The sequence below is a fragment of the Leiobunum rupestre genome, chromosome 4 (assembly GCF_980474605.1).
Source record: "Leiobunum rupestre chromosome 4, qqLeiRupe1.1.hap1, whole genome shotgun sequence".
In the NCBI taxonomy this organism is placed as follows: domain Eukaryota; kingdom Metazoa; phylum Arthropoda; class Arachnida; order Opiliones; family Sclerosomatidae; genus Leiobunum; species Leiobunum rupestre.
In genome coordinates, this window is record NC_143387.1 from 48,286,682 (window position 1) to 48,308,057 (window position 21,376).

The 21,376-nt window shown below is 38.0% G+C and overlaps 1 protein-coding gene across 2 annotated transcripts in view; it reads right to left on the reverse strand.

Moving 5' to 3' along the window:
- Positions 1-1,296: 1,296 nt before the first annotated feature.
- sona (sol narae metalloprotease) overlaps positions 1,297-21,376 on the reverse strand; it is a 67,026-nt gene continuing 46,946 nt past the window's right edge. For both annotated transcript variants that reach the window (XM_090172788.1, XM_090172789.1), the window contains exons 3-13: positions 8,682-8,745; positions 4,032-4,625; positions 3,789-3,964; positions 3,646-3,717; positions 3,373-3,580; positions 3,167-3,293; positions 2,940-3,104; positions 2,752-2,878; positions 2,586-2,690; positions 2,246-2,528; positions 1,297-2,161 (exon numbers count right to left, since the gene is read on the reverse strand). In XM_090172788.1, coding sequence (XP_090028914.1) covers positions 2,007-2,161; positions 2,246-2,528; positions 2,586-2,690; positions 2,752-2,878; positions 2,940-3,104; positions 3,167-3,293; positions 3,373-3,580; positions 3,646-3,717; positions 3,789-3,964; positions 4,032-4,625; positions 8,682-8,745 — 2,076 coding nt within the window. In that variant the 3' untranslated portion in view covers positions 1,297-2,006. The remainder of the gene's footprint in view (positions 2,162-2,245; positions 2,529-2,585; positions 2,691-2,751; positions 2,879-2,939; positions 3,105-3,166; positions 3,294-3,372; positions 3,581-3,645; positions 3,718-3,788; positions 3,965-4,031; positions 4,626-8,681; positions 8,746-21,376) is intronic.

A 21,376-nucleotide genomic window follows, 5' to 3' on the forward strand; every position in this document is an offset into this window, starting at 1 on the left:
GAAGTTTAATTTAAAATTTGAATTATCGTTGCCCAAATTGAAATCAAACAGCGCAGACGTTAAATTGGTTGAATGTCAGGAGTAAACAAAATTCTTTAAACTCAGCTAATCGTGCTTTCGAGTTAACGGCTAAAGACTACGACTCGATTCCAATTGAATTTTCATACATTCTAAACTTTCTGCTAAACCAGGGTACACGACGAAAACCAAATGAGTTTGAACAAAACTAAGCAAAGTTAGGCGTATTTGGTAATGGCATGAAAGTTCCAGTGATTCCAATTAATCTCCACACGGCTTCTAAAAGCCACTAGCGAAATGAATTTGCACGTGATGCCGAGTGGTCGAGTGTTACCATTCACTTTTGAAAATGTGCCATCTTGTTCTAATTACTATTAGGATAAGAGGCCCTTATTTTCAAAAGTGAGTTACTATTTTCTAAATCTAAAAATAATTACATGTTTTTATAGTTATCTATTTTCTCCGCTAATTACTGCGTCAGGAAAAATATAGATGGTTCAAAAACATTTAATATGTTACTTTGAAATAACTATCAAACCTTACCACGTTATATCTATAACTATCGTGTGAAATTCCACTATAAATCACGCAAAGTAATATAATATAACAAGTCATAGAATTAAAACGAATGACAACTTTCCATATTTAGTAAACTGTAAAAATGGCCGCGGCACTTGAAATAAACTGTGCTTCGTGGGAGCTAGGAGCAACGAGCACAATGAGAACGCAGCTAGCCTTTAAACACGCGAACGCAGTGTTGTGTACAAATTTCATTGGACGAATCTTTAAGATGATCGTTTTACGGAAAGTGGGAAGACCATTTCCGAATTTTCCCCCTCCGTCGGCAACAACGATAATGCGTCTAACCAATGAAAATTGTACACAAGAAAATGCACGACTTTTGACTGGTTGCGTTCTCCTCGTGTGGGGTGCTGTGTTTGCTGCTCCTAAGTGGGAGCTGCTATTTAAATGAAATATAACCTCTAGTATTTCTTTCACCTTCAACGGGGTTCATTATTGACTACCTTACCTATGACTTTGGACATTTTGAGACCTGCTTAGTTGTTGGTTTGCGGAGGTAATTATTCGCTTGAAATTATCTGTGCTTTAGGGAAACCTAATGCTTCTTGAGAAATCGCCCGTTTTTGTGATCTGATCTTTAAGGATCTGCCCATTTTTGGGATCAACAATTTTAATAGCTGCTCTGTAGGGAAGCTGCCTATTTTAAGAAATGGGAATATCGTAAAAACGTATTATCCGTTGAAAGGATGCGACGCGTTTCATCAACATTTAACAGTTTTATTTTAGAGTTCTTGTAGAAAAAATGTGAAAATGGAACACTTTACATGGTGTATAATCGCTATTTACATTGTTCTTAAATACATAGTCGAGAAAGACATGTTTTTTTCTTGCAAAAGATTTCAAAGGCGCGGTGGTTATTTGACCATATCGGAAATATAACACACCTAATGTTTTCAGTGCTTGTTGTAAAAAAATATAATGTAAAGAAGTAATTTTTGGCATTCCAAAAAATAAGGAATTATTCGCGAGTCTAAAAAAATAACAAAAATACTTTTATTTAACTTTCGGCGATAGCCAAAAAAAAATACTTTCAATAAAAAATTATCTAACCCTAGCGTCATCGTTGATGACGGTTTTCAGTTCAATTCATAAAAAAAAATCTAGGGACAACTACGTGTAAAAGCGCAAAAGTCGATTCAAAATTGGGCCTGTTCATTTAGAAAGTCAGTGTTGATTTTTTGTTGGGTGTATTCAATTGAATAAAAGTCTTAAGGGGTTCGTGATAAAGGGAGAAATCAAAGGCACTTCATTGAGATTATTTCATAAATATATTTCTACGTTACGCTCCAAAGGCGTTTCGAGGCAGACGCGTGTCACGGTCACTTTTCGGCCACTGACCATTTGGCCGTCCGCGCGAACGAGGTTCGTACACTTGAAAATTGGCTAAATCACGCGCGTCTTCCGCGTTAACCCTTGTTGCACATGACGCTGTGGGAATGACAACAGTTTTTCTTGACGTATTCGTAGCTACAATAACGGTAACCGAATTGATCGAGAAATTCTTTGCAGTTCATGGAGCCCCCTAAGTTCTGAGCTACGTCTTCGCAACTGTCTGACGCCACTGCAAAAGATACAAAGCCATGTTAGGGCTGACTGTATCGCCGCTTTATCCTCTCCGACTGTCTCTGCGAACGCGAGGCTTTACCTCTTTGGACGGCCTTCGCTGGTTGGGGCTTCGAGGTGGATCTTTCGCGCGGAGGTTTGGAAGGTTGTTGCGGCCGACGTCCGTTTCTTTGACGCGGCGTCGGTGTCGATTCTCGTTCTCTCGTAGTGGCGGTAGCCTCGCTGTCCCTGTTTGTGACCTGCGCATTGTCGCTTCGGCGGATGAACGTGTCCGTCGGAGGACGAGCCGCGAAGGTTTGAGTCACGTGAGTGTAGTCCGGGATGATGTTCTCCAATTCGGTCAGGCAACGGCCGTTCTTGCATACCTGCGGGATAATGAGTTAAATCGGAGGGAAAAATCGCCAGTGAATTTGGCGCCTTACGTGTCCATCTCCACACGGTGAGCCCTCGGCGGCTGGTCGGTACGAGACGCAATATCCGGAACTGCTGTCGAAGCAAAACAGCTGGGCGCAAACTCTTTGGTCCCTCTGCGTAAACAATATCTCGTTAGATAAACTCTTTAACTACTTCAACCGGTTCAAATCTTACGAAACAGGCGGTGGTTCCCCTGTCCCTTTTACATTGTTGATCCAAGGTCATCATTGTGCCTGGTAGGATTCGGGCTAAGAGATCATTTTCATGAGGAAAGTTGAAGAGGCAAGTTGCAGTTTCTCCACTGTTCAATAATACGTATTATTAGAACAAGATACGAAAGGATTATTAAGGGGGTGACTAACTTGAGAAAGTGTTTGAACTGTTCGACGCTACAAGACGACCATCTGAAACCCCTCTCGGTGTGACGTAGATCACTCATGATGAAGCCGTCCTCCCAGGGACAGCGAGTGGCTCCTGGACCACCCAAATAACTCGGCGGCGGAGATCCGTCGTGAACGCAACCCAGTCTACGGAGCGGTAAGTATTCAAACTAACGCTTGCAAAAAGCTTTTTTTAATTTTCAACTTACAAATGTCCAACTTCGTGGGCCGCGACTATGATACCGCTGAATCCACCACTGTCTTCGATGATGGCCACGCTGTTGACTTTCTCCAGACGCTTGTTGACGACGCAAGCTCCACCGACGTAGGCGAACCCTACAACGAATCTTCGTGAATTTTCGAGCTTATTTACCATATTTTGTTGACTAAGGGCATTATTGGCCCAGTGTCTCACCGGCCGTTCCTCGGTTGCACCTCCCTCCTTGGAATCGCCTCCTGCACATGTCAAGCTTCGTGATGACCACGGCTAAATCGTACGTTGGCAACCTGTCTTCCCGGTACAAGTATTTTCCTAAGTCGGTTAAGGCGCCAGCGGCGTCCACCGCGTCCCCATTAGGTGGTCTCAGTCGATTTTGTTCCAAGTAAGGCGTGGCGTCACGGTCCTGCAAAGAAACGGAAAATGAACCCTGGTTCGTTGGAGACGTAGCAAATATCCGGTTGATCTTACCTTGGCTACTATCATACCAGCTAAGCTGATCTTTATCACAGGATGGGTTAGCAGTTTGTACCTGAGGTCAACCTTGCGAAAAATTACCCGATAAAAGCGGTTAAATCAAACTCGCGTACTTTCGAATTTTAGGTATCACTTACTCCGTTCCAAAAGCTGACAAAGTACTTCTTAATGTCGTGACTATTTCCGTTGTGCAGTACGTACGTGTCGTAGTCTACTACCAGTAAAACTTCGGGCCAAACCGTCTCCGGAGCTTGTCTCTTCCGTCTGCTGTGTAGAGTGCCGTTAAGGGGTAAACTGGCTGGTTCCATAGCGACTGCGGGGAGGAAATAGAATTGAACACATTCCGCCTTAAAACGTCGGGGAAGTCATTTTTATCTTACGGAAATCGGAATGAGATTCGACGTCTGATACGGGTTTCCTCTTAAAGACGACGTGGGAATTATCCGTTAATTTGGGGATTCGCCTTCGAGATTTGTATTGTCTGTTCCTATTTGACGCGGGTGTTCCTCTATTGACGTTGGAGGTGGTTCCGTTTCGTTCACCTTCCTTGAAGGCCTCGAATTCTTCGTCGTCCAGAAACATTTCGTCGTCTACGTAACTGTCGTCGGTTTCGGAGGCGGACGGCGATAGCGGCCTGACGACCAAGTCGTTTCCTATCGTTCCATCCATGGCCAGTTGCCCGTCCGACTCGGTCAGCATTACGGCGGCCATGTTCTGGTCATCGTGAAAAGACGTTCCCAAGTTCGATGACGTGTCGTTATCCTGGGGCATCACGTGGTACTTGAGACCGGTGGCGGTGCTTTCCGCCTCTATCACTTTGAAGTTCTCCAACTTCTTCTGAAAGTGGTCGTTACGTTTTAGTTTCAAATTCATGGAACGTCCAAAAGCGGAAAGATGGATCTCCTTGACGTCATCCGCCGCGCTCGTGTCCCTCTTTGATAAGCTCCTTAACTGCACCACCTCGTACTGAGGAACTGAAACCAAAAAAGCTTATATTTATCACGTTCAAAATTCGCGCTTCTCGAGGGATTCTTGTTTCGTTTTATTGTTAGTAGATGGCGTAAGTGTCTCGAAAAACGGAAGATTCTAACAGGTTGGTGTTATCGGACTTTACTTACGCCTCACTAGTATTCGCGCTTATTATATTTCTTTTAGTATAAGCGCCATATTTGAAGGAAAAATTCACGGGACGACCTTTAATGTTTCGGGTTTCTGATCACTTCCCGAAAACACTCTCGTGTTTGGTCTAAAAAGAGTTTCCACACTTTTTAGTGGGGGATCTAATTATAGATATTCCTCGTTCGCTTCACTACGCGTAACCTATGGGCCAATCGACGCGATAATATTGTGAATTACTCTACTTCGATATTTTATCATTTAAAACGGGCTATCGTTAGAAATTCAAGGTTTATTTTTGGGGTAGACAAGGTTATCTCGGAATCAATTTATGAAGCTATACCTATCATTTATCCACCGAATATGAGCTTTCTGCAGTCCAGTTATCGTAATATTATCCTTGACGTATTTAAATACATCATTCAAAGGTTTCTTAGTGTTTTTTACTGCATTTGTTTTTTTTTTGAGAATTGTGTGGGCATTTTGCCCTACATTATTTATTAGAATTTCCATTTAATAAAGCGGAAAAAGAAACAAAAGAGGAAAACGTGAAATTAGGGACAATTCGAGTAGGTTTTATTACTCGAATAAGAGTGAAATTTCACGCCCATAAACGGTATCTAACGCTGGTTTTCTAGCGGCTAATGAGGTTGCAATTTACCGTCTGTCTAAACGGAACAAGTCAATTTAGCGGAGTTTTAACGGGGCGCCATTTATTGTACGCATAAACTGCACTTTTTACTGAGAAACGTTTTTTTTTCGTGTTAGCGTATCTAAATGGTTAAGCGTTTGTTTTTCCAATTTAAATATGTAGGTTTTGGGTCAGTTTCGATTGCGATTAAAAGTGTCAAGGCTAATTGCTCTTATCACAGGCCGAGCAAATTATATAGGGCACACTCCGTTTAAACGGCTTAACTCTCGTTAACGTGTTAAATTCAAATTTAACTAATTTTAATAGCGTTAAAGTTAATTGGACGTAATCCAATTTAACTATAAATTAAGGGTGGTTTACGATTGTAACATACATCCAACGTTTATTCGTCTTGGTAAGAAACTTACTAATTTATTTTTTTTAAACCATGGGTAATCTAATGAAAATCTTCTAATATTTTTCAGACCTTGGCAAATGCTTTGCAATATTTATGAGGAGTATTGCGCCATTGAACCCATACAGAAAGTCTTCCAGTTAATGGTCAACGAGTCATTACTCGTAACGCTATCTATTTGTAAATCGTTCTTGACCAACAAGAGTAGAACCTTGAGAGCGAATTCTTTATACAAACGAATTACAAAAATTTAAAGAGTTTCGCTGTTTCAATGGTGATTTCACCACTGACCCCTTTCACCGTGAAAACGGGTGGCTGAAATAGCGCCTCTCCCTGAGGGGCTAATGGTCGGGCCTCCGTTCTGCTGCCATCAATTATCGCCATTTATAAAACATGAAGAGATTTCTGTATCGGAGGATGGCGACCTTGTTTTTGAATTAATTAAGAAGTAGGGGTCCACGGATGATGGGGATATCGATGGATACGGCGTCGAAGGGTCCAGTCAACGCGTTTCTTTCCCCGATTTGAAAAATGAAAGCGCTTTGCGTCTACAGGTCAGTTACCCGCGCGTCAGCTACCCAAATATACAGGTAAGAAAAAACGCTAAATCGGGGTTCTCGTTTTTTTTTCGGGAAGCGAGTCTCTCAGACGCCCATATCCCACACCTCGCGCCGTGTTAAAAATCAGAGATTACGCTAGATTTGATCAAATTTATCTCAGGAAATTAATTTTAATATTGAGATAGTTTACGTTTTGTTTTATTGTTCAATTATAAAAATATTATGAACGTTAAATTCAAGCATAAAGGTACGAAAATAAACTTTAAAATCTTGACTAGCTCAAAAAGTTCTTAAAACTTTCAGAAAAGTTGACATTTTTTAAATTTTAATCTTACAGAAATTGGCTAAGTTTTTTCAATTCTTCTCAACAAATGCGTACACAAGAAAATAATTATCACAGAAGCCGCAATTTACTTAAACACTTCGAGAGGGTATTACGTTAGAAATTTTGCCTTCAATTGTTCAGAAGAATAAGACACTAATTTAGTTGATTACCGCAATATCTATTTCGAATTATTATCAACCCCTAATAACCCATACATCTGTTACGACTATCGCTTCGAAAATCGTACTAGATTGGTACAGTCTTGTTTTATCCTCAGATGCCAATGGCGCTAGCGTGTCGCGTTGGGAGCTTGAGGAAAACTCGGATTTTTCGGAGACTATACTAAGCCATGTTAATTCGAGCTTGAAGACTAGTGACAAGCAATTTCGGATAATTTCCATAATCGGGCGTCCCAGTATAGCTTCATAACGGTCAAATTTCGTCGTCAGCCGCGATGGAGGAAGACTTTCAATCCTTTCTCTCGTTTTGGGTTTGTCGCGGCCCGTTCTAAAAATATCGTCCCTAATGGGAAATCAATTTTTTCACCTTCCAGCCATACTACGATCGTTTCTCGTGTTTACGCTTTTAACTCGAGGATGTGAAACGCTCATTTGTTGATTAACCGAGATTAAAGTCCTCACGTTTTCGATTTGTTTTAGCTCTCTTCGATTCTCGAGAAAGTTACCTTGAATAAACTGTTTCGGATCGGATAAAAATGGTAAAATCCCCCCTTTAGGTATCATATAAAATCCTCCCAAGTATCATTCAAAATCATTTATCACGCTTTTCTTAAAATTTCCTAGTTTGACATAAAATGTATCGCTGTTGGTCGTGTAGTAATATAGAATTCTACTTTTCGAACGTGACGTTGAATATTCTAAAAAACCAATGGTACCTTTCAATTAAATTTTAAAAATCGGCAATATCAGGGTTCAGGGGGGTTAAACACGTTGGTTACTGAAGGACCATATGTAGGACCCGGTTGGGTTATATTCGCAACTGGTGAGGAGCATTCTGGAAGACCGTAAGGTGAATTGGTAGAAAATACCCCGAATTTATCGAAAATGAAATGATCGGCACAATTTTCGATCAGACTTTTAATTTTTGTAGAATGGATCTAACGTTCATTTGATCGAATGGTATTTAAATACTGTTTTGGTCGATATTTAAGTAGCAATTTTGTAGTAGGAAACATTTTTTAATTAGATCGAATATTCATTTGATCGAAAGTAAAATGGAGTAACCATTTTGTTTATTAAAAAAGTGAACGATTAAATAAAAATTTTAAGTATCTCTCGAACCACCGTGGCTTGGTAGATGAGAGAATCTCGTTAGAGGAAGATAAGTTAATAAATAAATAAATAAATTGAAATGTGTTTAATAATTGATGTTTGATGATGTAACAGCTAGACGTCGCAGTCGATGCAAATATGGGATAGGTTAGGTTATTTTTCGGTTTCCCAGCTTTTAATTTCAGTTTCCTAGCTCTAAATTTCCATTAGACAGTATTTGTTTTTTTTTAAGATTAGGCGCCATTATTTATCAATTTTTCCTCCCAGTTTATTATTTTCCATAGTTTTCCTTACAATATTAGTTTCGATCAAATTCCATTCGATCAATTGCACTCCGAATTTTTTTCGATTATTTCTCGATTCGATCTTTCGCACCAGCTTTCGATCAAATTCAATTCGATTATTGATACCAAACCGATTAAGAGACTTGCTCTACGGACGAAAATATCTGTGGGAGGACTGGCTATTTATATAAAAAACTGGTGTTTATATGGGGGCAATTTTAGTTCATTTCCTACTAGCAAGAACTCTGCTTAAAATACAGCGTTAGAAAATTTCCTGGACTTTCTTCTAAATATTTTTCAGTTCGTATTCGCTCGTATTGAAATTTCATTTTAAATATTCGTTCCCGTTATTTATTTTTATCGTAGGCGAATATGCTTATATAAATTGAGCAATCAGTAAGTCGTACCTTCTTGGTGGGTTTTCACGTGGAACACCCTCATAAGGTCTTCGGAACTCATGCTCTCGTGTATCTGCAAATAGTACAAAATAAACATCGTTAGCTCTCCACCAATTTTGAGGTCAAATACAAAAGAATTTAATGGGGGAAAATTCGTGAAAAAGAATACGTATTAATTTGGGCCTTTGAAAAGCTCTTTTAAATCGAAGGTCGACCAGTAACTAACTGTACAAGTACCAGTCCGCTATGCACCTAGCGCCGCTCACCGTCGTTTTATACGAATTCAAATATCACTTTTCGTGTAGGTACGAGTTACTTTTAGCCCGCTCCGCATTTTCGTGGGAACGAAAGTATTATATTCGTCCCGGTGTTAGTAAAGGCGCTTTAGTAACACCGATTTAGTGGCGTAGGAACGTTTGATAAGTTTGGTTTTTAAAAAAAAATAAACCCAAAACGGACCAGATTTTGAATTTTTTGAATTTGTAAATTTTATAAAGGGTTTTAAATTTATAATAAACAGACAAATAGAAGAGATTTTAGTAAGTTTGAAGTTTATTTTGTTACTAAACCGGTATTTGTTACGAAAATTAATGACCCTAGTTTAATATTTGCTCTCTTAAGCCGTTCTTACCGCGTTTTTCGTCCGAGGTGTTTATTGCCGATTTTGTTCAAAGACGTTGCACTACCCGTTCGATTTGCCATGGCAACCGAAAATGTTTTGACCACTTAAACAAAAATCTCCATTTAAAAAAGCATGGAATTTTCTCGGTTTAATTTGAAAATCACGAAATTGATACTTTGGACCACATTTAGGTAAATTTCATCAAGTTGGGGTAAATTGGAACATTTTTGTGGTAAAATTGTAACACTTTTTGGGTAAAATAAGGAAAAAATCTTATTTTTGTTTTAAGTGGCAAAAACATTTTCGGTTGCCATAGCAAATCGAATGGGTAGTGAATGGGTAGTGCAACGTCTCCTTTTGGGAAATTTCATATCTCATATAGGTTTACATTACGCCCGACTTTAAACCAAATTATGGCAATAAACACTTCGGGTACTCTCCGTGTTAGTTTACTCGCTTTGACTTGAGTATGGATTAAAGTTGTCTTCCAGGGTTAGCCAGACAAATCTGGTAACCAATCAAGTGAAATTATTTGGTAATTGATAAGAGTAGGAGAAGCGTAAGGTAACATAGGTTTATCCATCTTGTTTATCAGTAAATTTTGTCGAATTTCGTCTCTTTATCGTGGCGATGAATAACGGTACAGGTTTCCATTTATTCAAACTCTGAACGGACTCGTTCTTTTCGAATAACCACTTTTAAAATAACGACCCGACTCGCAGTTTTATCACCTTTACGCTAAAATACCGGTTATTTTATCAAAACGGTATTATAATGAATTGTTTTTTAAAGGATATTTTTCAAAGGCCGCAATACGTAAATCAAGTAACCTCAAAGTGTGTCTGCGCGTTATTTTATAGAGAGTTTCAAATTGATTTTATATCAATAAAGTCCTTTATTATCATTACGCGATAAATCAGTCATTTTAGAAGTACAACGGACGGATTTCTGAATGCGACATTTCAAGCAAAAAATGACTCAAGGGTAATTAAAAATTAATATCAACTTCATAATATCATAATTTACGTTCATTAAGTATACTACTTCAGCCCTGGACAAAGAAACTACAAGAATCATAAGCAAAAAGCATCGCCCGATTGCACTCCTGCAACTTTTCCACTCAAATACAAAGCGCGTGTTTAAAACCGTTAGATGACCAACTAAATATTTTAGGACTAACGTTGTTCGCTTATTTCATTTAATATTTGGGTGGATATCTTTACGGTATCGGACACCGTGGCGTTACAAGTGGCGCTGCTTTAAACCACTCCTTCCGCGTTGAGTTTGTAAAGCCGCGTTCACGCTAGACACTTTGGAAACTTTTTGAAACAGTTTCGGAAAAAAAAAATTGAAACTTTTCGGTGTCAACTGTATTAATAGACATACTATAAATATATTCGACACCAAAATTTTACAATTTGATCTTTCGAAACCGTTTCAAAACGTCTAGTGTGAACGCGACTTTAGTTATCTCCCTGTTGGTTAGATGGATTTTCCCCCGAGCTCTTCAGTTTCTCCTTTCCACAAAACCTTTCTGCGATTAGCGGTAATAGTAAGTGTAGGGAGTTGTTTGTTCACGTGGCATGAAGGGCTTGCCACCACCCGCCTACGCAATTTCACCAGGCCACCGGAAATTGTCTTCACAATTAACTAGTTGACTTGGGCATGTGTGGTTTCTTAGCCGATAATTATTTTTATTAATTCATATTAAAAACAAGCGCCCTATCTAGATTCCGGCTCCAGTAGTTTATTTGTCCAAGTTTCATCTAAAGAGACATACTTATGAAACCTACATTATAATCTTACGACAACGTAAAGAATGATCCTAGAAACAGGTACTTTCCGACGTAGGTGTGAAAATTTATAAACCTACGTACTCGTTCGATTTCTTCCAAGGACATATTCAATATACATTCTTCGCTGTCTAAATATTGCTAGTAAAAAAATCAAAGGCCTACTTTCTACACGAATTCCGACGAATAATTTCTAAACACGAATCTTCGATGTGGGTCAAGACGGTCGGAAGTATATTTCAACTTTCTCCTCTTAATAATAAGCCCGGGGTAAATTATCGCTAGCCGAATCGTGAACGAAATTGGGTAATTCGTCGAACATTAACAAAAAAAAACGTGCCAGTGTCTATTATTTTGGAAATAAAGAAAAAAACGCGAAATGAATTGACCGAAACAATGTAAAAACCTTTCGATATTAGCCTGGTCTTATTGGTTAGACACGCGCCGCAGTGTGTAACTGGTTTTGATAAATCCAGGATTACTTCCTCTTACAGTTAATATGATTAGTTTTTCTCTCTATCAGCTGGGCGAATAGATCCATCTCCCGCTGCCACACTTAAACTTTAATACAATTAGCGCTATTTTCCTCTTATAAAAACCGCTGCAAACCGCTTCGATTTCCTTTTCGATGATTTTGGTCTTGGTCGCGAAAACCGGATGTTTTTCGAAACGAGATTCAATTAACTAGACCTATTTATTTCGAAGCCGAAATGAAAAAATTATAAAACCAAAATATTCAGCAATAGCTTCTGCTTCTCCACGTTTTATTTAAACAGTAGCGGAAATATTTAGCGTGTACCTCGATGGGCCACGAATGGGCACAAACTAACTAAGAGTCGCGACTATTCGTGACTTGGTTGGCTCGGGTAGCAAAATTTGAGGTGACTATCGTGTTTTTTAAGAAAGATTATTAAATAAATTAATTTATTTAGTAGTTTGAACTTTGACTGTACGTGGCTGTAAGATTTTACGTAAAGCAAGCCAATCAGCTTACAACCTAGGTTTACTTAAGGCAAGCCATTCTCTTACACCCAAGGTTTACGTTAAACAAACCCTTCAGCTTACAACCTATAGGATTACATAAGGCAAACCATTCTGTTTACAGCCTAGGATTTCGTAAGGCCAATCATTCGCTTACAACCAAGGTTCACGTAAGGCAAGCCATTCTGCTTACAACCAAGGTTCACGTAAGGCAAGCCATTCTGCTTACAACCAAGGTTCACGTAAGGCAAGCCATTCTGCTTACAACCAAGGTTCACGTAAGGCAAGCCATTCTACTTACAACCAAGGTTCGTGTAAGGCAAGCCATTCGCTTACAACCAAAGTTTATGTAAAACAAGCTATCCTACTTGAAACCTAATTTAAGCCCTGTTTAGATCAATTCCGAAAGAGGGTAGGTGAATATTTCGTTCCCTCTATCTTATTAAGACTCCCCTACATCACAACGTCGTCTTCTCTCCAACTCTTCCATGTTTAAGAGAAGACGACTTTATGACGTATAGGGGAAGTTAATCTAAACAAGACCTTATAGTGGGTTAAAATTTCGTTCCCCTTGACTTTCGGATTCACTTTGTTAGAAATCTAAAATTTTCATGAATTTGCATGATTTTAGTTGCTAAGCCTTTCGATTATTACGACAATAAAAACAAAAATAAAAAGGTTTATTATCTAGCGTCTTTGCCCTTGGGTTTAAGGCGGGTCTTTGCCCTTGGGCCTAAAGGCGGAACAGCCTTCTACTGGGTCTTTCTGCCATTAAGTTTTTCAGCGTCTCTAGTTAACGAAACTGACGGTAATTTATATAAAGGTACGTTGACATCGTTTGTCACGCGTTAAATCTACCCGATGACCAACCGTGGACACCATTTCACGTACTCGACGTACGTAATCAAAGCTAAAATCCGTCGCGTTTCGGGACGGATAATTTTGTTCGTAAATCGTTTTGCAAGACGCGGTAATAAGACAAACTGGGTAAAAAAGTTCTTTTTTAGGATCTCTAATTTCCATTTTTTTTATATTCGCCTGTTAGTCAAAATATATTTTAATAACGAGCACGGTGAACACGGTATATCATGCGATGTCCATGGTTGGTTGAATTTTGCGATTTTTTTTGGGATAGCCCTAACAATAGGGCCATGCTTTCCTCAAGGTTTTTTTTGCAAACTAAAATAATCCTGAAATTGCGACAAAAAGTTTTTGAATCGATGCAAAAAGTGTCGGAAACAAAATTGAAATCAGCGACCACGAAGCCTTTGCGCGGACGCAAATACGTAGATTTGGACGCTTGAGTGACTGCGAGGCGAACCAAGTGCCAATCCCCGGCAGTACCGAATTTCAATTGGGATCTTTCAATTAGAACGAGTACATTATTTTCCACTTTAAACTGCGCCTTAATTTAATATATATTATTTTTTTCTTTCGTGTAATGTCTGAAATTAATTCGCTCCCGCCCTCGTAATTATGGAAATTTCTTCTCAATACGCTTCGTTACGCAAAAGCCCGTTCATAATTTTTTTTTCAAAAGCCTTCCTAGTCTGGAGGCTCGAAAGACATTTGGTGCCCTCCTCTCGTTAACCTCATTCAACTAGTCGACACTCGGTGTCCATGAAGCCTCCAACAGGGTGTCTAGGGGGTTCGAAGGTTAAGTGACCTTGCAGATTCTATTCGGTGCTAAACCTATCTCCCTTTTCAACTGAATTATTCAGAAATGAGTAAAAAGGACTTAATTTTCTAAATATATCAAGAACCTTACTTCAGTATGAAATAGTCAATGAAATGGATGATTTTTAATTTATATTTATCAAAATACGACATCAAAAAATATTCAAAACTGGGGAAAAATAATTTGAATTTCCTTCGAAATTCCATTTCAAAAACAAGCAATTTTCTCCTTCACAATTAGCATTAAATAAAAGAAATTTTTGGCAAATCGAAAAGGAAATTTGAAAGTTTCCTGAGTTTAAGCGCTGCTAAAACCATCAGACGTCTCGGGCTATAAACGTAAAATTCAGAAGTACTTAAATGGTTTTTTTTCGATTTTGCTCCTTATCGAGTCTGAAATTGTAAAAGCTCTAATTTAAAAATATTGGTGACTTTTATGTAATTGCAAAATTTTAGCCGTTGTAGTTAAGGTCACAAATTAAACCCGCAGTAGGAGCTGCCGTTATTAATTTTCGCTTCACAGCTAGTCTATCGCAGCACTGCGTGGCTAAAATAGCCTTCAAAACGTTCAAAAGCCAAGTTATCTAAACTATGCACAACCATTTAACGGTCAAAACTTGAGTTTTCTCTACATTGCTATAGCATTTATCGGTGAAAATCCGTTTTTCTATGCTATATTATATAGCCTTTTGGATAATTTAGCACAATTTAGCATTTCAAGACTTTTTTTAAACAGCATAGGGCAGTTTAACATTTCGAGACGGTTTTTAAACAGCATACTTTTAAGATAGCTATTATTTTCAGAAATGTTTGATAGGAGTGGTTTGAATGCGAGATCTATGGTGGCTTCCCCGACGGAAGAAGCATTTGACGTCTTCACCGATGAGTGACCTCCGTGAGTTCAACAAATCTTATCAAGGTCAAATAATTACGATCATTGCTTTTTTCCGCCGTTATAATAATTCAGAAGCGCTCTTCATTATAAACGTCAATTGCCAACCCTTAAAAGCTCGTCTCGCCGAAATTGGGAATCGAGCCTTTCTAACCCAGATCGACTGAAGGTGGCAGAAGTCCCGTTTGAGGCTGCTAATTAATTATTCCATCTATGACACGGTGACTTTACACCTTTCGACGAGTTTTGTGGGTCAGCGCGCCTTACAATTTGAAGGACAATGTTGGCCTTTTAAAACCAGAAAGGCTTACTTTGTTTCGTCGTTTGGAGATAAAAGGGAATTTAATTTTCTCTTTCTATTTTCCTGGCTTAAATCGACGATCACGAAAACTCCATTATCACGAATCGTCGTCACTCCTCCGCTCGCGGGAAAACATTTCGGAGCACCCTTTCCAGATTTTTCGGTTACGCAAAAACCTTAGCCTCACGCGGAAAAAATAGTCAACATTCTCGAAATGAACAAAATGACCATCCCCTGGAAAAGGAAAACTTTGCACCGTGCCGAGGGTTTATTTCTATCTTAGCTCGTGGCACCAATGTCATTAGAATTCTAGTTTGCTTCTGCTTATGGTCTCGTGACGCGGACTTGGTCGATTACGGGCGCCTTTTTCCCTTTTTTCTTTATCGGTGTCCTCTAAGAGACACTTTCGCGGCTTTCAAAAATCCTTACGCTTTCGTCCGTTTTTTGATTAAATGTTATTTAAAAATAACTGTGGAAATGTTTCTAGAGGAAGTTAACCGGGTAATGTTGGAGGAACTTACGCCCAAAGTTCACACGAGAACAAATTTACGGGCTAATTTTTGAAGGTGACATAATTTAATCAATTTGTTTGATCAGATAACTTTTTTCAGTATCTTTACTTTCCTCGTGTATTTATTGCGACTAGATTGCCGAATTCAAACGGATTAACATCTAGTTTCCTATATTTTGCTTAATCTTTGTTGGACAAAGACTCTGGCTAATTCTAGCATTCTAAACCCGGGTTTATGACATAATTTTTATCTTGTAATCACGAACCTTAAAGATTTTAATATTTATAATTTTGGTCATATTTTCTTCACGCCTTATATATTTGAATTTTTTTCAACGAGCTTCTTTTACCATTTTGATGTATTAATAGTTCTAGTAATTACCATTTAAAATCGAAACAGCTAAGCAAACTCCGCTAAATATTTAGAATTTGAACTTTGCTTTTCATCCATTCGAATTACCGAATCATCATTCCGACGAAACTTTAAAATAAGCTAATACTTCTACGCGTAGTTATAAATAAACTATACGTAATATGTGTACACTGGACTGTTCCTAAGCTTTTTAACATTTCTCGGTAGTGGAAAGTGTTCATTTGACTTATTTCACCGACCATCTGATCTAGCGCGAATGTGAAAGTAAGTGAAGCGCCGTCTATTGTCCGTTCTCAGTCTTCCCTCGCCGCGTTAACTCGCAATTCCAGCGGTTATTTACAATTTGGGTCGGTGAACTTGGGAAAGAGAAAAGCAAACTTGCACTTTTTAAGAGCAACTGTGGCAAAACCTAATTTTATTTACCTCTTTTTCGAGGTGGTTACTTTTTGAAGTTTCTGACCCACTTCGTGGTCGTTTCTTTTCACCGATTCGATCTTAATCAATCGATCAGAAGTACATTAGTAGCCGCCCGTATTTCAAAGTATTATCTCCGAGTTGTAAGCCTTTTCCCTGACTTTCACTGAGCTATCGAAGAAAATAAATTATCCCTTCTAATAATACTCGATTTGAATATATCTTCGGCAAAGAAAAAACGCGTGGAATAGTTTTTTTTCGTTCTTTGTTAGTTTTAGCTTTTCGTGCGTGCCATTCTTGGAGATTATAAGAGTTTTGTTGGAAAGTGTTACGCCCCAACGAATTTTCGCTGCGCGTAGCAATTATTCTGTTTAAAACCCATTTTTTCTTTACTTTATATTTATCCGAAATTTGTGAGTTAAACAAATTCGAAGATTTTTTCTAGGAGTTCTATTCGAGATTAACTTGTAATTTTTTTTTTTAGCATCTTGCTCTCAAAGTAAAAACCGTTGTTTAGAGATAACTTTGAAAAATTCGTGTTGCAAGATAAATTAGTCTTTTCAGTTTACATAGAGACATATAGATAATTAGCCGCGGGATTTTATATTTTAAAATACAGCGTGTTAATTACCACTTAAAGGGATAACGAACTTCCATATTTATGTTGGATCAGCGAATTTAACAAAAGAAAGATGTGATTGGCGATTTTTCAGTTTAGTTTCTACTCCCTATAAATATTACAATAATAATATATCGTAACAATTTATCACGTAAATAATTGCGTACCAATAACCATATTTAAAATTTTATTATTTCACGAACATTTTAATTGATGTGACTGTTCAAATGACGCGATTCTGTCTTGTCCTATGGACGGGTTTCTTAACAACCACACCTATCAAAATCGCGAAGGCCAAAACTTGCAGTCTTATACGGGCGTAAACCCTACCAGGATTTTGTCTAGCGCGTAGGTAGACCCAAGTGTGTTTCGCGTTATATTTTTTAAATATCCCGGAACCCCGAAATTTTTGATGCTATTTTTTGAAAACGCGGAAACACGCGAGCGCGATCTCACGATTCTCTCGCAAACTTTATTTTCCAGATATGGTCAGAAGTGTTTTTATTTTTTTGTTTCGATTTAAGTAGAGTCGCGGGTGCATCTCGCGGCGCTTTTCGATGGCAGAAAATGAATATATCTTTTTATTTATTTACTCGACCTATATACGAGGAAAAGAACGTAGTCGCCACAATAGAGCCCACTATATTTAGTTGTCAGACCCAAATTTATTCGGTGTAGGGCAAGGACGTTATACATTCTCCGCAGACACGCGTTTAAATATAAATACTTTTACGCGTTCGAAACTAGTTTGGCCGCTCGTACGGTTTTTTGTTTGACCTTTTTTAATAGGTGCCTTTCATTTTTTAAAAATTATTTATTTTTGTATAAATTTTTTGTTCGAAAATAACAAATCTGTTCTTTTGAATGTTTTAGCGAAGCTCGCGTCTCGTAGGTTACTTTTCCCAACGCGGAAACGTGGCCTTGCCTATTATAATGTTTGGGTATCACGGACAAGACACGACGGCGTCCCGTATGGAAGGGAGAGTGTAATTTCGAAGGGGTTTTTTATTCTATTTTTAATTCGATAGCCCACTTTCTGGAAGACCTTGTATTACACTTTGAAAATACAATATTGCCCGATACTTTATTTATATTCTCGGTGTTCTGGTTATTCATTTTTTATCTTTATTTCGTGTGTTTTTTTATTTCGGAGAACGTTGTTTATAAAACTAAATATTTGTTCCAAAATAAACCTCCTTTTTAACGTAGGACCCGCGCATTTTAAAAGGTTTTTTTGAAAGGTAAATATTTTTACAAATTGTTCATTGTTTAATTATCGTAAAAGTTGACCAAGATCAGCGCTCATACGCGGATAATCGTTTAACTGTAGTGGTCAAATGTACACGGTTTGTTCTGAGATTTGACAAACGACAACAATTTCTTATAAGTTGATTTTTATTTTTTCTAAGTCGGCAAGTTACAATTTATTCCCATTATTGCCCATAAATTTATAAATTAATATAAATTGACATTCATTTTAAGATGCCTTAATTTCTGGTTCTTTTTTTTTCGAAATATAGTAATGTAGTTGTTAAACGTATCTAAATCCGTTATATTTGCATGGTTGGAATATAACTCTTGACCATATGGAAATAAAGAAGAGTCGATTCGTATTTTGACGAATGTTTGTCATTTAAGCTTAATATTGAATATAAAATTAACGTTGACCAGAATTGTTAAGGTCTAACTGAACATATATTTTTCAGTGAAATCAACCTTATTTTAAGAAACACTATCGATTGCCATTACTAAGGCACTTAATTTCCTATCAATTTAACCCTAACGGCAGAGGTGGAGGACCACGCTCTACGTGAAACTAAAGCCCAGTTCACACTGTACAATTAATTGGGCCACTTAACTGTATCCAACTAATTGTAAGCAAGAAAATTGTATAGTTTGAACAGAAAAAGTGGGAACAATTGTTACAATTTGTCTGTTTACACTATACAATTTTCTTGCTTACAATTAGTTGGATACAGTTAAGTGGCCCAAATACTTGTATAATGTGAACTAGGCTTAATACATACAAATGCCCTACGTAATAAGAATAAGAATCATAAAAATTGTAAAGGCGTAAGGAGACAACCCTTATTCTATTGAATTATTTCCAAATAACTCTTTTAATTCTTAGAATAGCAAATGTTTGGTTAATTCGGCTTCTATTGGAAAAATATATAACGTTCAAGGTTCGTTTAACGACATATTTATTATCTTTTCTAAGATTTTTTTCATCCGAATTGTTTGTGATAAGTACGGGCTGCATTTTGCCTGCTGGCTGCATTCTGTATATACTCTGCGGAGAGTTTCGCGCCTAAGTTATTGATAAGATGCCCGTGGAAACAAGCACGTTTCTCGTAAGGTCTCGCTCGTTGTCTGCCCCTAACGGGTTACGCTCGCCCGCTGGCTATTTCCATCAGATTCTATTCAAAATGATTAAAGGGGAGAGACTGGTTTTTACTTTCACGAGCCGCCGTAGACCCACTTTCGACGCAACTTTGACTGGTTTTGAGGAATTCCATCTTACTCCGTTCCCGCCCCCCCCCCCCGAGATTAAATATAATTCTTAGCACTAAAAAAACCGCCTTATTACAAACAAACACGCGCGAAGAAATATAGACACCCTTAATTTGAAAGTAATGATTTATCAACAAATTTTGAGCGCTCTTTCGTCACCGGTCGCGATTTGCGAAACAATATTTCCTTAAAAGAGTTATTTAAAACGCCCAAATTTTGGTTTCGAAGGATTTCGTGAATCGCCTACTACGAATAAAGAAATATGATTACTCTAACTTGGGTTTAAACGCATTCTGAAGTTAAAGATAGAGGTTTCAAAATCGGAGTGTCTTATTTATCTAAAACTAAATTTTTCTAGGAATACGATATTATTTATCTTAAGTTACGTTAAACTTATGAAACTGAATTTTATTTATCGACTTTTGATCCGTATGACGCAAAACGTAAGCTTAACTAATTAACTTTTATTACCAGTTTTTCGCTGTCTGGTTTTTTTGTTGGTATCGAAAACCAGTTTGAAACGTCGCTAGCGAAATTGAGCAAAAATGTTTTCTTTAAAGCCCTCGATGTAAACATTGCTCGGATGAGCGAATTTAACGGCATCGCCCGCAAACCAGCTTCTCACGACTAATTAGACGAAGTAATTACCTTTTCTATGCCGGGTTGCGGCGGCTCCGTTGCCTAACAACCTCATTTTTAGTCTCGATTTAAATCGACCCCGCCTGGACAAAAGCGTAACTAAACGGAAGCCAACAATCATTGCTACTTTTCCCCGCAAATTATCTACCGTTGTTATTTTGGGTTGGATGGGTTCGCGAGACGTCTCTGGATTGTTCAATTTGATTTTGGGAATTGGAATTTCGAGGAATCCGGGCCAAGGCCGCTTCCAAATAGCTGCAATTACCAACTCCATTGTTTAAATGGAATATTTCATCGCGCATTTCGGAGATTTGGAAATTTTAACAGGCTTATTCGTATATAATGTTTTAGTCCTATCAATTCCGTGCTTAAACGTATTGTATATTTATTTATATGAGTTACCATTAGATTTCCAAATTTTAGCATATGTGAATGTTAGAAATATGTACTCAATCGGAGTTCACGCGGATCGCGTAAGCGTTGTAGGTTAAAGGATCCATTCCTAAGCTTGCCTGTTTTTAGAAATGAAGTGCCCTTATTGCCAACTTTTCTTCTCGGAACGATTTGCTATATAGCGTTGCTTGAGAATGGAACGAAAAATTTTGTAAGAATAAAGCGAAAGCTCGAGTTCTAACCTATAAATTCCCATTGGGAGATTGAACAGTTGCATTTGGGAACGACATGCTTGATATGTTTCGAAAGTGAAATGAACTACAGCGCGTGACTTTCCGAATAAGACATTAGCAGGAAACGCCGAGCAAAGACGGAGGAAGTCTTTAGTATCGAATATTTTATATAATTAATCTATTTTAGGCGATCATTTTGTTGCTAAAATAAACCGTCAACGTTTCTGTATAGGCTTAAAATCAACAAATCTCCGGGTTGCGTGTATCGGCAATTCTATCCGCATTGTCTATTTGCAACAATGAAGTTCATGTTAATTAAGCGCGAGAAATAGTCTCATTAAGGAACTGATAACTATTCTTGATCCTTTTAGCAGATGCTTATCGAACTGTAACACTACGCCCCTGTCGGTTTGTTTTTGGAAACAAAGGCTATTTAACGAAACGAAAGTGTCAATCTCAGAGTTAATGGTGTGGAATGGGTGCCTCTCTGTCAGGGTGTGAAACAATAAGTTTTGAATTTTTCCTCGTTAAAGGCTGATATTGATTTGTTGTCTTCACCACAAAAGAATTCAACACGGATTCAACTAGTCACCCTCCCAACCTCGACAATATTTAAAGACCAATGTGTGTCCTAAAGGTATAAATTAACAGCGATTTGGGTTAAATTGTATTCTTTATAGAGACGCGGCTTTAAACGTTTAGCTAATTTTCTCGTCACACGCGCTAATTAAGGTTCGAATAA